Below are 17,808 nucleotides of genomic sequence, written 5' to 3'. Positions count from 1 at the left end.
TTGGAAGTGTTTAAGAGGAGACTGGATGGGCTGCTTGGTTGCATGGTTTAGTTGATTAGGTGGTGTTGGATGATAGATCAGATGCGATGATCTTGAAAGTCTCTTCCAACCTGGTCTATTCTATTCTATTCTATGTACACATCACTGAATTATCATTTGCTACATCCAAATACCTGATTTGTGTTCTCAGTTAAAAACCTACCCAGTCCTTCTCACTAATTTGATTGATGATCTTCCTTTTTGCATCTCCCTCGTTTCCCATACCTTTACTCTGATTGGTTCCAGCAGGGCTCATGACTATCTTATTTCTGGTTAATCTGATTAAGTAAGAACCTGGGATTGTGATGTCAATGCATTAGCAAAAGCAAATAATGCTTCCTGTAGGAAGGATGGCAATTTTGACCTTTGAGAAGCAGGTCATGATCTGACTGCAACATGAAAATAGAGCAAGACAAACTGCAGTAGTAACACCAACTCATTCTATGACAGCATAGTTCAAAGTCAGATTATGGCTTGTGGACTGCAGGTAAGAAAGCTTTGTGCACTCCTATTTGGTTATTTGATTATTTGACTGAAGGGAGTACTGGGTGTGGGGAAGAGGCTAGCTTCAGCAAAAATAGCAGGACATCAGAAATACTGACTAATGAAAGGCCTTGTTTCTTATACTCAGAAGAAAAACTGTCTTTCAGAATAGTGGAATCTTACATTTTTTTTAGAAACTTCTGACATTATTTATTTGACTTTAATATACCTGCATTCCAATTATTTCCTTCTGTGCTGATGAAAAATTTATTAATTTTTTATTACATAAAATTGCCTTTAGTGAATTCAATTGGGTTTTCCCCTTAATATCAGAAACCTACATCAGTAAATGAACAACAGATGAAACTGAATCTAAATTAAACAACTAATTCCTCAGTTTATAAGCTTATGATTTAAAAATGTAATGATTTTGTGTGATAGTTTTAGTAGATTGCTGTATTATAATGGGATACTGCTGTATTATTTAGCATGTGCCATAACACAATTGCTTTTATGAGCCTGTAAGGCACATGTACATGTTGCTATGGTGATGTAGTGCTCAAAATGATGCAATTCTTAAGGTTCTCATCATGAACCTTTCAGCAGACCTTAAAAAATGCTTCACACATAGCAACAAACATTAATGTTAGCATTGTTAGCACTAAATAGTCTCAATGAGCAAAGTTATTAACCAAATAAAAGGCACTAAACTGCACTGCTGGAGTATCTATAAGCAGTAATCACTATGCACACCTCCATGCTACAAGATAAGCTTTATTCAATAGTTACATTAAGATGGACAACACTCATCCCTTACTTGAGCTGAAACAGTTGTGATGCCTCTCACCAAATGCAGCAGGAAGCTAAATTAATTTGCAACAAGGCTGAACTTAAACTAGCTGTGTACTGAGACATCAGCTAATGATTGGTATGTGCTTAGCTCTGCCAGAAGTTTAGCTGCGCATTTACACTTCTGAGACAGCGCTTTCCCTTTTACACAAGTGAGCGCAGCAGCCCAGAGTCACCTGCTGACTAGAGAGCAAGCTGTCATCCCAGTCTACTTGCCTTAAATATTTTTCTTTTCTTTTTTCTTTTTTTTTTTTGCCTTTTTTGGCACAAGCAAGCTGCTGTGCTCTGCAGAAGGGGAAATGGAGGGGCTTTGTTGTTGTTTAAGGGCTTTTTTAGGAGTCGATGATGGCTGAGAATTCCTCTTACAATGACTGAGGCAAAGTAGTTATCTATCTATTCACATCTCAGAAAAACACACTAGCTTGTGAATTGTCAGACAGATTGTGAATTGTTCTATCAGAATGCTCAAAAACTCTCAGATACATTTTCATTTTGACACATTATTGGGATAGCTGGGTGGGGAGTCTTTCTCCACATTATCAGCAACCGGAAGGCTGTGGTTCTTTTCTCCTGTACAGCTGGTTTTACTCTTAGAGCTATTTCTCTTTCATTTGCAGATAAGAGATGAAGAAAGTGGCTATAACAAAAATCTCTTTTGCATTCCTAAGCATTATGAAGAAGATTTAGAAAGAGTCTTTATTCCTCATGGACTCATCCTGGACAGGTACAAGGGTAAACCACAAAGAATAGTGATAGCAGTATCAGTGATTCATTTCTCTCCAAATGAAAAGGCTGAGGCTCTACCTGCCATAGCCCATGAGAAACATGAAAATTCTGCAGCTATAACTCTCATGTTCTGGAATTCAGTGCAAGTGGATTTTTATGGAGAGGATTCCTCTACAATCCCAGTGAAGGTTCCATCATATCTCAAGTATCTTTACATTCTCCTATCCTACATTATTTTGACATATGGATTAAATTAGCAGTATGTTAAGTGTGGTAGGCATGATGCTGTGAACTTTAAATATGCATCCAACTTTCCTATGTCATAGTGGTCACAATTTGCCAGAATCACAAAAACCTAATAGCAAGATCAGAATTGTAACTTGGAAACTGCTTAATATAAGGACAAACAAATATGATATACAAAAGTCTTTACAAAGGATGTTTTTTTCTTTAACTTCCAGGACAGAACGTTTGGCTAGAGATATCATGCAAGACATGGGAAGCCATCACATTGTTGCACTCTGTGTCCTTAAAGGAGGCTATAAATTCTTTGCTGATTTGCTGGACCATATAAAAGCACTGAATCAAAACGGTGATAAATCTGTGCCTGTTACTGTGGATTTTGTTAAAGTAAAAAGCTACTGTGTAAGCAACTTCCTTCTCTTTGGCAAATTGACTCTGCCATAGCCCAGCATTCTGAACACTGGTAGTTTATATGAAAACTCCTCAAAATATGCATTTATGCATACACCCTGTTCAAAGCAACTCAATTTACTACATACTGAAAAGCAACAGATTTACAGATCTGCCCAAACACCCACATGGATATGGCATATTCAGGGGAAGGAAAACTTAACATGACAAAACCAGGGTCCAACATCCTCCCTCACCCAACTTTCCATACAGGTTCTGCTCTGTTGTTACGATGGCACGCTTTGGTGGGAGGGAGTACGGACAGGAGCTTAGTATCAAAGACTTGCTTCCTATAGATAATGGTGGAAAGACCTGTTTTGACAATCTGTGCACTGCAGAACAGGTATCTTCTGCATGAAGCACTCATAGCTGGCCTGAGCCAGCTACTGCAAAGTGGTGACTTATGCTCTTCTTTTCTGATTTATGTTCTTCCCTCTTTGAAGCCTAGAGCTCTGTGTACTGATCAAAATTTACCCTATACAAAATACAACCACTTATAATATTCTGTAATTTTTTTTTTCATGGAATCTAAAATCTGTGGTAACTATTCTGTGAATATGGATGTATTCTAGTTCCATGCAAACATCTGTGCACACTGATACTTCAGTCCTCTCGCTCTCAGCTGCTTAATTTTACTGAAGGTGTTCCGTGTAAAGTTGCAAGTGTCATTTGACAGGCAAAAAGCAAGAGCAGTACACCATTTGTGCACATACGACACTTTAGAGCACTTCATGTGATTTCCCTCTCATCTTTCTCCTTCCAGAATGATTCACCTACAGAAAAAGTCAGTATTGTTGTTGAGGAACTGTCTACACTGAACGGGAAGGTATGAACGGGCATCTTCAGCTTTTAAGGGTGAAGAGCAGTTCTTGTGCACCTTCCAGGAAGTCTCCACCTTTATTAAAATTATAATACTACATATTTACAGCCACTTAACACTGGCTTAAAATGCCATGCTTTGAAACAACGAGTTAATTCCCACTCACCTCGGTGAAAACTTAATTAAACCAGGACCAAATGCTTCCAGAGATCCTGTTCCACATTTTGTTCTGTAGCTCCCAGAAATGAACCATCTCAAACCGGATTCATCCAGTAGGATTCTAGAATGCCATTACTATTCATAGAATTATATAAAGCTGACATGGGTGGCTTCCTCACAATATTTTATTCTTCCATAAAATACTACAGAGAGACCCTTCAGAAGGCAGTAAAACAACCTAAGTAGCTGGTGACAAGCTCCTTTGAAAATCAATTGCAACTTGTAACTGAAGTCTGTAGTGCAAACTTTGCCTGGCTGTGTAATTCACTGAACACTGCCATGTAAATATTTTCTTTTCTTTCTCTCCCTACATGACCTTTTCCAGAATGTGCTAGTAGTAGAGGTAAGTAAAGACTGGAGTGTGTGTCTGTGAGGGAATGTCATGGACTTTTTTCTCCTCATTTTGCAAGTCAATATCTATTGCACACAAACCAACAATTAATTATGTTACTGTGCTGCCTGGGTTCCTGGCTACTGTGTATATTTTACATTAATCTTCTGGCAGTCTGGTTTTTCTTTCAGGCTCAGAGGATTTATTTTTTTCTGTTTTTTTCTGTTTTTGGTTTTTTTTAAATCTCTTTCAGGACATTATTGAGACTGGTAGAACAATGAAAGCACTACTTTCAAAACTAAAAGAAAAGGAACCAAAGATGGTAAAAGTTGTGAGGTATAACAACATGGCCACTTACTAATGAACTGTAATGAGAAGGTAGAGCAAAATCATTTAGGTGAACAATGTAAGTGGACGGAGGTTTGGTTTGGTTTGAAGTTTGGGGGAAGAGGAAGTAAAACCAGGAAGCAATCCCTATCTAGCTAGTGAAAAACTAAGTCTTCATTAAACTGGGAAATCTACATATGCACTACCACCTTGATTGATAAAATTAATAAAGAAGATTTCCTGGCTCTTTTTGCATAGCCCAAGAAGTCTGATAGATTCCCTGATTCTCACTTCCTTGTTGTTTGAAGGAAATTTAGCCCTTTCCGTAGGTTTCCTAACACAACACCTCCACAGTTATTTCTCAATATTAGAATGACAACACCCAGAACTTTTAATATCCTCAGTTATACAGGTTTTCAGAACCTAAGAGTTTGTCAGCACTTGGGAGATGACTTCAAGTGGCACTCTTGATCTCTACAAGGAATTTTTTTGGGAATATCCCTGTCTCTGTCAAGTAACCATGACGCTTTGAAAAAACACTTTCTGGTTATGTACCAGTTATGCTCCTCCTAGTGACTGTCCAGGAGGTTCTGCATTTCTTCAGAAGTGCACATGAAAAGTAAGAGTGGATATACCTTTGTGGAAGAAATCACACTGATATTGTGCAGCTTGTCCTCTTCTCTCTCCCTGCTGGAGTCTTTACAAGCTGCTTGAACTTTCTTACCAGCCTGGGCTGATACATTGCTACATGAAAATGTAATGGTTTGGGATATAGAACTGAAGGGAACTAGATGTAGGGGAGAGATGGGGAGAAGTGGAGGATACTTCAAGAAACCTAATCTTCTCTGCTCTGCCTTACAGCCTGCTCGTCAAAAGGACAAGTCGAAGTCCAGGTTACAAACCAGACTGTAAGTACTTGTAGCTTTCTCGTTGTCCAAAATACAATCTCACAATTTCACTTCACATGGTAAACTGGACAACTGGCATCTAAGCTTCAGTAAGGACAAGAGAAATGGGTAAAACAGATAAAAATTTGGAAACTAACAAATAGCTATCCCATGCTGAAACCTCATGACCACCACCTTTTTTCCCTCCTCTGGCTGGTCAGTGTGCAGGCACGACTATTTGTTGCCAGAAATAGAATCATGCCACAATCTTGTACTGTTTGGCTTTGACCCTAAAAGGCACTTGTTTTGACACCATCTTAAACTTGCCCTTGTTCTCAAACTGAAAATCCCGACTGAGTTGCAGTATATCTACCCTTTACACAAGCAAAATCTCACTCCCATCTCCTTCTCACTTTGGAAGTAGATTTCAGGTAATTATTTTGTTCTTAAAGGGCATTCTTTTACCATTTTAATTGTATTTACTAACTGATGAGGCTGGTATAGGTTTTAACGTTTCTCACCATTTACAGCTCTGAGGCTTAAAGAAGCATGCTAAAATACCTTGGAAAGAAAGATGTATTTGTTTATGTATTAAATAGCTGTAGCATGTGTTGAATACAAACTGTACTTAAAAGCTATTTACACCAACCCAAGTTTAAAAAGAAATGCATTTTGTTACAGATGTAGGCTTTGAAATTCCAGATAAATTTGTGGTTGGCTATGCTCTGGATTATAATGAATACTTCAGAGACCTAAATGTAAGTACCTCGACTGCTACTACAGGTAACCTGTACCAAGAGTATTTCCACAATTAACAAAACATCCAATCTGTCTAAAAACTTCCCTTAAAAGGTCAAAAACATTATTAAAAATGTGCAAAGCTGATAATCCAGTGTAAATGCCTAAGAATTTGTTTATGCCTTGCCTTCGGTATGAATCTACTCCGCCATTCAGAATCCTCCAGGACGGTTGGCAGCACACAATGTGCCAGCTCCATCTGAAAAGAAAGGAATTTGTAATTTGCTTTAATTTGATGTTTGTCTTCACGAAATTCTGTGTTGCCCTTTTCTAGTCATATCTTTAAGAAAGCTGTGTGGAAGTTTTTCCTACACTGTATAACATGTCCATCAAGATATTCATTAGTCTTCTTAGACTTGGAAAGAGCACAACTGACAGAAAGAACTGATCTAGTTTTCCAAAGTACTTTCTTACATCTGATTAAGTGGAAAATTTTTCACTTGGAAGTCTTTTTAATAAAACAAACCAGGCCTTTTAAAGACATATAATGAGTCTATGCTGTTGCAAAGCACTATGAAGAAGGACACAGTAATTGAACAAACCTGACCTCTTCAGAATATACAAATCTTTCAGTTACGGATGAGCTTGGTAGCAGTATTAACATCTCAATTTTCCTGCAAGCAGCAAACTTGCCACTAAATTTGCAGCTTAGTGCCTGAAAATTATTCTTGCATTTTCTTTAAAGATTGACTAAAGCTATAATTTTTTTTTAATTTTTTTTTTTAGCACATCTGCATTCTGAAAGAAAATGCTAAAGAGAAATACAGGATCTGATAACATCAGTCTTCTGGAACAATAGTTCAGTGGCATGTACAGCTGTGTGGATGATTAACACGTAATTTACTAATTATGCACTTTTCAGTGAAGAATGGTAACATTTTCCAAAGATACTATCCTACATAATTTTTTTTCCCTATAATGATCATGTAAAGTAGCTTAAGGGTGAATGAGTTGTGCTCAAGTTTTACTGAAATCCAAATAGAACACTGGTCATCAAACAGCCAAGCCTGAAAAGTTGGACTAGGTGGTTCTTGAGGTCTCTTGGTATTCTCTGAATGTACCAATCTATATTCTGCTGGCATTACAGAGGACACAGTCAGGACAAGTACATGCATATCTAATTATGTCTGGGATTTAATTTACTGTATGAAGTAACACAATATGTATATTATATATAAACTTCACTTATTTTTACATGTGAGTTTATGTGTGTAAATACATGCACTTTACATTACAGATAGACATGTAAGTACTTGAGGTTAATTAACTGTACATACCACATGGAAAACACATTTAGTTCTTTAGCTTAATGCAATGAAAAATAAACAGGAACGTAACTACACCGAGATTAGTTCTCATACATTCTAGTAACTTGGGGTGTTGTATCTTGTTTTCCAAGGGATCACAGGTTGACTATACCTCTGTGGTATTACTTGAAAAGCAGGTAACTCCGATTATTAAGACTGGGTAATAAACCATTACAGCAGGAAATTTCTTCCACTAGTTGTGTGTCCCTAATGAGAGCTGGAAGCTTAATTTTCCTGCCCAGAAACTGCACCAACTTGAGGCAGTCCCTTACACCTCATTATACCTGTACTAAATGAGTAAAACAAGCTGACTCTTCCCCCCACACGCACACATTGTGATTTAAGAACTGGGGCTGTTCAGTCTGGAGAAGAGAAGGCTCCGAGGTGACCCAATTGTGGCCTTCCAGTATCTGAAGGGGGCCTACAAGAAGGCTGGGAAGGGACTTCTCAGAATATCAGGTAGTGACAGGACTAGGGGGAATGGAATGAAGCTGGAGGTGGGGAGATTCAGGCTGGATGTGAGGAGGAAGTTCTTCACCATGAGAGTGGTGAAGCCCTGGGATGGGTTGTCCAGGGAGGTGGTTGGGGCACCATCCCTGGTGGTGTTTAAGACCATGAGGCTGCATGAGGCTCTGGCCAGCCTGATCTAGTGTGGGGTGTCCCTGCCCTTGGCAGTGGGGTTGGAACTGGACGATCCTTGTGGTCCCTTCCAACCCTGACTGATACTATGGTAAGAATTCCGGGAGAGGCATCAATGTTCCATGGGGTCTGTCATCATCCTCTTGCTTCGAAGAGTCCTGTGCTACAGGTGACCAAGCTCTGTGCAACAGGCTTTCCAGAGATCCCTGAGAGATGGACGCTGTGATCTGTGTGGTATTTACCCTTGAAGCGGGTGAGAAGTATACCAGCGCCTGTGTGAACAGACCCTTACCTAAGGCAAGGGGCACGGCTCGCGCCGGAGCCCAGCGCCACCACACGCTGCCGCTGTCCTCGTCCCCCGAGAGTGGGCCAGACGCCACTCGGCAGAGGACGATGCCATGCCGCTCAGCGGACTTCTGCGTTTCCCACCTGGAGTGAGAACTGCTGGCAGCTAAGGCCGGCCTTCTCCAGGTGGATAAGGCCCAGGGCCGCTGCCGTCGGGCCTGCGAAATATCCTGCCCGTAGCACACGCAGTCGACGCCACAGCGCCTGCCACAGCGCCCCGCGAGGCCAGCCCGGCAGCGGGAACGCCGCGCGCTGCCGCCGTCACGCGGCCCACCCGCAGCCCGTCAGAAGGCGGAGCCCGGCCGCCTCGCGTGTTGATTGGAAGAACGGCGGCGAAGGGAAAGGTCCACTCTGGGGTCGGGGGTGTCAAAGATGGCTGCTGCGGAGCGGGAGGACGAGTTGGAAAGGTATCAGTCGTCCCTGGCCCTTCCTCCGCTGCCCGCGGCGCTCCCCGATCCGCAGCAGCATCTGCAGCTCGCGATGTCCCCAGCAGCTGCGGGAGAGCCCGGCAGGAGGAAGACAAAGAGAGGTCTTCCTGGGCTTATAGCGCCCCCTGGCTGGCAGGGGCGGGCGGCCGCCAGGCCCATGCCGGCCCAAAGCAGGCTGCGGGCGCGAGCAGAGTGGCGGCTGCTGGGTCACTGCGGCCGTCCGATGGCCGTGTGGTTCAGCTCTGTGTGAAAATACTTCCCTCGTCCGCGGGGTGCCGGTGTGGAGGCTGGAGGTGTCACCGGCTCCTTTCTCTTTGCTTCTAGTAAGAGACTAAAGGAGACAGCCAGGCTTCGCCTGCGGGAATTCGATGTTGGAGACAGGTTCTCCCACTTGCCGCTGCGCAAAGCCTCTGTGCTCCTGCCGCTCATGGTCAGGGCGGGGAAGCTGCACTTGCTGCTCACCGTCAGGTCGATGCAGGTAGGTAAACAGGGGCCTGCCGCAGCGCAGAGCCAAACTGAGCACGCAAGCGAGAAAGCAGCGGTGAGGTCCCGTTCAGGGAAGTGCTTAGCATGTGTTCAGCGCAGGTCCCAGCCTTGCCGCACGTTCATAGCGCCTGCTTGTCAATCTGCAGGTCAAGCAGCCGGCCGAAGGTCACAAGCAGACATTATCATGCAGCGATGATTCTAGTATTTAAGTGCCAAAAAAAAAAAAAAGCCAGATACCCAGAAATCTGTGACAGTAAAATAGGAGTTCCAGGTCAGAAATGGAAGTATTGATTGTTTGCTGTCACTTCAGTAAAACAGCTGACAATGCAGTGCAGCTATTATTAATGTGACTTTTCAGTCTACATTACATATTACTCCTCTCTCCCTTTTGGGTAGGAAAGGCAAACACCCAAGCACCTGCAGAACTCCTCTGCCAGTATTTTATTTTCTTTCACAACTCTTGCTTTCCATTTCCACCCCTGCCTTCTCCCAATAGACGACCTGTGTTCAGAAGTTAGCTGCTTCTTCTTTTCAGGTGTTTGGGGTCTTCCTTAGAAGTTTTAAGACTCTAGTAATTACAGTTACATAGCTGATTAAACTGACTGTGAATGGGCTTTTTAATTGCTCTTTGATATAGAGGCCTATTAAAGGCAAAGTTATTTAAGTGTATTTTAGAAGTTCTTGCTCTTGAGTATTTCAATCTCTTCAGCATTTTAGAAGCATTAAGGCAGACTGCATACTATGAACTACACAGTACTGCACAAGTGATGTGTGTGTTTCTGATAGTAGAGGTTTATGGATTATTTGGGTATATGCCCAACTTCTTGTGTAGCTCTTTAGAAGACACATTTCTTCTAATCTGCAGAAGCCTCTTAGTACCATTTCCAGCTTCTGTGCCTGGAAGGATAGATCAAAGAAAGTCATTCTGAAATATGAACAAGTGTCTGTGTGGATCCAAGAGGAAATGCTAAACTTGTTATATTTAACAGTAGTACTTCTTTAAATTGTAGCTGAGAAGATCACCAGGGGAAGTGTGTTTTCCAGGAGGTAAAAGTGATGCAGCAGATAAAGATGAAATTGATACTGCTCTCCGAGAAGCTCAAGAAGAAGTGGGACTTGACCCGGAGAAGGTAGAAGTCATCTGCAGGCTTGTGCCTGGAATTGATAAAGTAAGCAATAAACTTATCAGCATATTGTTAGAAAATAAGGTTGGGTTATTTTATTCTGTAATGTTGATAATGATCATTTCAAACCTGTAACTAACCACTGGTTTTGGGCTGCAATCAGAGGGAAGGGAAGAGATTCTTGGGCTGTTTGCTATTTGTGAGACCACATTTGGTGCACCATGTCCACTTACAGACATATTGGAGTTCCAGAAAGACAGTGGTAAAGTGGCAAGAGCTGAACAGAGAGATACCAACTGAGTAAGAGAGTGGGAGGACGTGGATTTTGAGGAGAGGCTGGGAGAAGTAGATTTGTTCAGCTTGAAGAAGGCTGTATGTGAAAAGGGTCTGTTTAGTTTTTCAGTGGTTTGCAGCATATTCCTCAGAGAAAATTCTGTGGGTTTAGACCACAAAACTTCTACTTGGTCTTCTCTGTACATACATTCCAAGTGATTGTGACTTGGATGGAGTCTCTCCAGACTTCCAGCACACGGAACAAACATTGAGATTTGCTGTTACTGCTTTCTGTTGAGCAGTGCCGTTTGCTTGGTACAAATAGAACCAGCCACATATCATCCTAAAGAATTGTTCTTGTCCTCTTTATGCAAGCTATTTTAATAGATTTTGCTTCCCTATGGAAGAGGAGGTTATATCTAAAATAAAAATGGTCTTAAAGGAGCAGTGCTGAAAAGTGTACATTTTCTATAGCTAACTATACTTCTAATCATATTTCTGTATCTATAGAAGAATATTTCTGTGCCCTAGGAGATGAGATGCTGCCATATGACAAAGCATGGGTGATTTGGAAAATTCAAATTAAAGTCAGAACTCAACCAAATAAATACAGCAGACTGGGGAGAGAGCATGCATGGTTTTGATTTCTGTAGCAAACTGACAAACCCTTCTAACTGCTATGTGATTGTACAGGATGAACAGAATATAGAAAAATAAAGTTTAACAAATACAAAAGTACAAAATCTATTAAAATGTATTTAAAATCAAATACAAATTTGGAAGGATTCAATTGCATTACAGTTAAGAATATTTCATAGGTGTCTTGTACCCCGTGTGTAACATCTGATATGGTTTTATAATAAAGAACATTCTTTTACATGTTACAAATGTAGTGTTTGGTTGGGTTTTTTAAGTTTTGCCTTTGTCTTTTCTTTCCAGATGAATCACTTGGTAACACCAGTTGTAGGATTTATAGAGGATACGTTCCAGGCCACGCCTAATCCCGATGAAGTGAGTGATGTGTTTGTCGTGCCGCTGGAGTACTTCATCAAGCCCTTAAATTACAAGACCTTGCCGTATAAAAGCTTATCTGGTTCCTTAAGTTGGATGCATTGCTTTATGTATGATGACCAGGAACACAAAAGGTCATTCACAATATGGGGACTCACTGCACACTTTGCAGTATTTCTTGCTCTTGTAATTTTTGGAAAGAGACCTACCTTTGAAGTTGATTATGATCTTGACAACTTAATTTCTTCTGCTGAGAAGAACTTCATGAATTTATATGCATCCTTATCTGAAAGAAAGAAGAGTAATCTATGACAACCTGGTGTGGCAATAAATTTGTATTGAAGGAGGAAACAGCTTTTTGTGTATTCCCTTTGATCCAATCATTTGTTTGGATTTTACACTTGAATTTCTTCTGAAATTGGAACTCACTAAAACTTATTTTTCAATAATATTTTTATAAGTTCACCAGCTCTAACTGGAGTCATAGAAATTCTAATCTGTTTGCCAAAAGCACGAGGTACTTCTGATGGACTTTATAATAGATAGTTTTGGAAGATCTGTTCCAGTTTCTGGCTTTGTTCTATGTGATCTAAGACACTCTGTGATTTACCTTCCATATAATGATATAATACTATTTTATCTAATGTTTATGTTTGAATTTGAATATGAAATCTTGGGGAGGGGGGGGTGTCTGTCACTGTGCGGCATACTAGATACAGATGTCAGCATACATATGGTCTTGGTGGTTATCTTGAAGTACTATAGAAATGTACAATAAAAGCATAAAAGGTGGCAAGTGCTTTCACAGTCATGTTTTGTTTTGATTGGGCTTGTGGAGGGCAGAGGGAGATTTAATGGCTTTTGTTACTCTTGCTCAGTTTAACATTTCTCACAAGGATCTCTTGTAGGCTATGAGCCCAGTACACAAGCAACAGCACTGAACTTTCCTCCTCAGTATCCAGTTGGCATTGCTCACTCAGCAAGCAGAGGAAGTCATCTTGAGGACAGAAAAGTGGAGTATTTGTGAGGGCTAAAATAGAGCAATTGCTAAGAGCTGTGGTTGAGCAGAACTCGGACTTAGACTTTTTTTTTTTACAATGTTTTTCAGACATTTGCATTTTACCATTATCCTCAAATTTGATGACTGTGTTTCCTGTTTCATTGACAACTTGGAGCAAGCACACTCAGAACAAGCCTCTGCAGAATCCCATTCAGTAATTTGGCAATTCAGTACTGTGTGTGGATTTCTAACCAGCTATGTAACACACTACTTCCAGTTTCCTACAAACCAACACAGGGCTGCACACAGGAACATGAGGCAGAGCTTTATCTAAAACTTGATTTACTGTTCTCCCTTTACACCAAGGTTATTTCCTGCCCCACGAGGGAAATAAACACATTTGTCAAAAATGGGTCATAGGAAAAGACAATGGCTGCTACATATGTCCTTGGCAATTAAAAGTACTTAGGTAAAGGGTTTGTAACAGGAATTGGAACAATTTGCATGAGGTCTCCAGTCTCTTCACAGGGCACTGCCTCCTTTTTCCCACCTTCTGTCAGGAAAGAAGGTAAAGTTTCCCAAGTCTCACAAATAGTTGTGAACAGCGTTGAGCTTGGTTCTTGGGAGAATGGCTGTCACTTCGGGACATTTCACAAGGTTGGGCCAGCTTGAAGCATTTTTCGTATCGAAATACTATCAAACCCTTCCTGTGCTGACAGTAGCTTGCTTGGAGCCTCTGTTAATTATCAGTGGAAATTTTACATGAAAAGAAGAAAGACAATTTTTTTTTTTCTAAGATGAAATCCTTGGAGCAGCAGTAGCCAGATCTCTGAAGAGCAGCTAGGTTTTTCATTATTAAGCACTTGTGAAAGTGTTACTACAGTTTTAAAAGCATAACTTTAAACTCCTGATCATATCCTCAATAGTTTCTTTCAATGCTAATATATGCAGGAAAAGTAACTAATTAAAATAAGAACATTGTTCATTAAAATAGAGCAAAGCAATTAGACCTTTGATTAGTAAGCAAAACAGGTACTAAGAGATGTAATTGCTAACTTACCATCTTCCTCTGTTCCCAGCAGACTTTTTTTCCTTCATCTCTTGACCTGATCTGGCACAGAAATTGCACAAAGTCAAACCTTTCATTTGTTTTAATTTTTCTTTTTTAAACATTATTGTGTGTAAGTGTAAGGACAGAACAACAGTTGTGGCCATTGCTCCTCTTAGCAAATGTAAATCTTGTTTATTTTTCTAATGAAATCACCGAATTGAACTACTTGAAAAACAAAATTTACAGAGGTCCAACTGCAAGTCCCTGAGTGATCTGCAGCAAGACAACTGGAGCTTCATGCTTCCTATTATGCATCCTATTGAAGTAAGTTTTGAAATTTGGGAAGTACATTCTTAACTCAGAAGACTCATTCATTAGTTAGATATCATCTGGGGATGAGTGCTCAAAAGGACTCTGAGCACAAAAAGGGTAAAAGAAAATTTAACTCCTTGTTACTTAAACTGCAGTTCTGCAAGACTCACATTTACTAATGGGACATTGCTTCCTTGGGAACTCCTTGGATAAAATTTTTCCATGGTTCTTGAGGCAAGATGTAGCTCATGACTCCCTAAGCCTAAACCTAGCACTAAGCCTAACCCTAACAACTAACCCCAACCCTACCCTAACTCTAACCCTGTTTTCTGTTCAGTTTGACACTGTAGTGTTAAGGTGACTCTGTTCCTTTCCATATCTGTCTTCAAAGTTGTGTAACAAAGCATTCACCAAGACCTGGGTGTCCCAATGTTCTCTTGCTGGTCCTGTGTTAAACCTGAATGCCATAAAATATATTTGTGTGCACTTTTATTTTGAAGCTGGTGACTTTAAAGGACTCCTCTACTGATTGCAAATGCATTTATGTCTTATTTAAGTATGGTATGTTAATAGATGATAGATATAGGTAAATATAGATTGATAGAGATATATGTATATATTATATCTATATCTATGTAAATCTACCCATATTACATACATATATTTACTTGTTGCACTTTTTTCTTTAAAAATATAACTCACCAGGGCAATTGCTCAGTTGACAAAAGGTATTAGAAGTACATTCCAGATCACATTCTCTAACTATGGGATAAGTAAGGCTAGCATGACAGTAAAATGAGTGCAAAGGCTTGTATCAGAACAAGAAAATTACTGATATGATACAAAAGGAACTAAAAATAAGTGGCATACACTCTAATGTGAGTTGTTAGTCATTCTTTTAGTTAATGTGCTGTGATTCAGCATTTAACAATTCTCTATTTTTTTTCAGTGTTCAGGCTTTTGGTATTTAACATTCATGTGAATGTTTTAACATTTATATATATATGGTATGTAAATTGGTATTTAACAATTCTAACCATATTTTTTAATTCCTTTGAAGAGGCCCTACTGTGTACACACGAGCTTACAGCACTTCTGTGGGTGGGGAAAAAGCAGACAAGGTGCATTTAATTTCAAGAAGTTCCATGTATGCTGCTCAGTTAAAATGCAGGTCACTTCTGCATAGCTTGAGTCCATGCAGGGTTAAAGCAGTTAGAAGAGAATGTAAATATTCAAGAAAGGAGACTATTTGTATTCAGCCTATGGCTCAATCATATATATAAAACCCAGAAAATCTGGAGGTGCTTTTGTCTTTCACGACAAACCTCCCGTGAGTGCTTACATGTCAATTTGCGTGTGATGTACCTACAGCCATTCTGTTTCTTCAGTAGGTTGCCATAGCAATGCAGTTTTCTCAGCACTACATGCTAAACCATCTCCAGTTTAAAAAAAGGAAAAACCAAAACAAAACCCACCAAACCCACCAAAAGTTATAGTAAAAGGGTCATTAGATAACTTCTCTGTCCCTCTAAGCTTATCTCTTCCCAAAACGTAATCAAAGGAATAAGGAAGATGTAAAGGACCTGGTTCTGATTCCTTGCAGAAGCTTTAACTCTGTAGTCAGAATGCTCACTTCATGGATGGGTGTCTGAGTTTCAACATCAATTTCTTTGTGCTTTATGATGTTGATTAGTGTGTGATGACCTGTTACGCAGTACTTCAAATTTTGGGTGGATTTTGTTTCATTTTCAAAGTGAAAAGTATGTGTGCTAGGAAGGAAACCATCCAAGTAATAATGAAACATTGATGAATAACAATCATCCTCTTTGTCAGAATCTGCTGCAGGGGAAACATTGTTCACTGGCTAGCAACAGGCTCATTAATTTGGGGACATTTACCTCTTCTCACCCTGAATTCTGTAATCCTTTTAGGCTGTCCAGCCATGACCATTTATTGACCTATGTCCATCTTGATCTCCACTCTAGTATAAAGTATGTTTGGACATATATTGTTTAAAGATACTCCCCTACAATTCATCCTGCAGCTGCTGCAGAGCCTGTCCACTAGCACAGCTGCTTGAAGATGTTTGCATAGCTGTTCTTACTGGTCTGCCGGCACCCTCTTTTGTGCCTATAGTAACATCCAGAGCCACTGGCAACAAGCAGGAGCTGTTGTTCTTCAGAGGAAAGCTGAATTTGTCTCTGAGGCTTGTGGTAGCCCCAGTAAGAGCCAGATACCCAGTTATTGAAATGAATAATTCCAGGCAAAACTCGGGTCTGGTTGAAAGATTAAGGACACAGTGATGTAAATCTGTATTCAGAGGTATTTGTATAGTAAGACAAACACCCGGGAAAAGAGGCTGACAAACAGGGCATGGAAATGATTTCATCATTTTAGAGAAAAATAATGAAACTGTTTCCTTTTTCCTAATAATTTAATTGCTGCAAATCTGTAGTTGGCATAAATCACAGGAATTTCATTGACCTTAGCACAGCTGGGCCAAAGAACATGCTCTGAGGCTTTATTTATACTGCATACCTACTTTAACAACATACTACCTAAATTATATTTTACCTTGTATCTTTCAATTCAGTATTTTATTTCTTAACATTTGCATAGCAAGTGCTATCAACAATTCTTAATATCAAATAACTGAGTACTTTTAAAGAAGCCAAAACTTGTTTAGAATATATTGTTAGTTGTCCCTAAAATAGGAGGGCGTAGTTCTAAATCTGAGAGCAAGATCTTTTTAGATCATCTACAGATATTTATGGGAAATAAACAGAATAAAATGGGATTGCTATAGTTCACTGCCAGGTTTCATTGCTAAAACTGGAAGTCATACAGAATACATTATTGGTGGATCTCAGCTATTAATTGTCACATTAGAAATGCAGTAACTGATGAATTCAGAGCACATGTAAACAAATGCCTGCCAGTGCTTAGAAAAAGGGGGATATTGTTAACAGAAAGGAAGTTGATGTTATACACCCAATATCAAATTGTTCCTCACTTGAGGAGAAGAAAGTGTGCAGTGGCACAATCTTCAGGCTGAGAAGGCAGCTGATAGGAGACCTTTGTATCTCCGAGAGCCTCTTAACCTGGACTACAAGGCTGGGGGGCGGTGGGGAGGTGGGGAGGAAGAGAGACTATTTGAATGTAAAAACACAAGAGTTCTGCAACTGGGAAACATAAGCTATCTGGTGAGGGGAAATAGAAAGGAGTTGCTGTAGCAGAGCTGTCCTTTCCAAGGGGAAAAGACCAAAGAATTAGGAAGGTGCCTAATGTCAAGGACTACCGAGTGCCAAGGGCTGAGCGGGCAGCATCTCAGCATAGCGCCACGAGAGGGCGCCACGTCCCGGGTGCGTCACAGCAAGCCTGCTGCAGCCTCCAGGCCAGCACAGGTAACCCTCGAGCAGCAGCTGGCTGGAAATACCTTAAACTGGCTGCTGGGTTCTGGGGGGGCAGTCAGATACAGGGTTGTCCAAAACGCACGTTTTATGGCTGTTTAGAATGGGACTGTATGTGCATGTCTCTGCAGCATCACGACTGACCACAGACAACTTGATGTGTTGCTGGGTTTACTAATTTTCTCAGAATGTGTTCTGGTGGGCTGGGAATGGCAATATTCTTCCAGTCCATCCACACTCAGCATGGCTG

General features: G+C 40.4%; 2 protein-coding genes across 2 annotated transcripts; both read left to right on the top strand.

Annotated features, from left to right (window-relative positions):
• The first annotated feature begins 341 nt into the window (after positions 1 to 341).
• Positions 342 to 7,155, top strand: LOC104300816 (hypoxanthine-guanine phosphoribosyltransferase). Its single transcript, XM_009901135.2, has 9 exons — positions 342 to 526; positions 1,989 to 2,095; positions 2,559 to 2,742; positions 3,554 to 3,616; positions 4,155 to 4,172; positions 4,414 to 4,496; positions 5,349 to 5,395; positions 6,056 to 6,132; positions 6,899 to 7,155. The coding sequence occupies exons 1-9, from the start codon at positions 509 to 511 to the stop codon at positions 6,944 to 6,946; spliced, it is 645 nt and encodes a 214-aa protein (XP_009899437.1). The 5' UTR covers positions 342 to 508; the 3' UTR covers positions 6,947 to 7,155.
• Positions 7,156 to 8,783: 1,628 nt separating this feature from the next.
• NUDT7 (nudix hydrolase 7) lies at positions 8,784 to 12,221 on the top strand. The gene is made up of 4 exons (XM_054170090.1): positions 8,784 to 8,870; positions 9,216 to 9,369; positions 10,388 to 10,546; positions 11,714 to 12,221. Exons 1-4 carry the CDS (start codon positions 8,836 to 8,838, stop codon positions 12,095 to 12,097), a joined length of 732 nt encoding a protein of 243 aa, XP_054026065.1. The 5' UTR covers positions 8,784 to 8,835; the 3' UTR covers positions 12,098 to 12,221.
• Positions 12,222 to 17,808: the final 5,587 nt, after the last annotated feature.

Source organism: Dryobates pubescens, chromosome 19 (genome assembly GCF_014839835.1).
Source record: "Dryobates pubescens isolate bDryPub1 chromosome 19, bDryPub1.pri, whole genome shotgun sequence".
NCBI classification, from domain to species: Eukaryota; Metazoa; Chordata; class Aves; order Piciformes; family Picidae; genus Dryobates; species Dryobates pubescens.
Note: the sequence above shows the minus strand (reverse complement) of the source record. Positions and strands in the feature narration are given on the sequence as shown.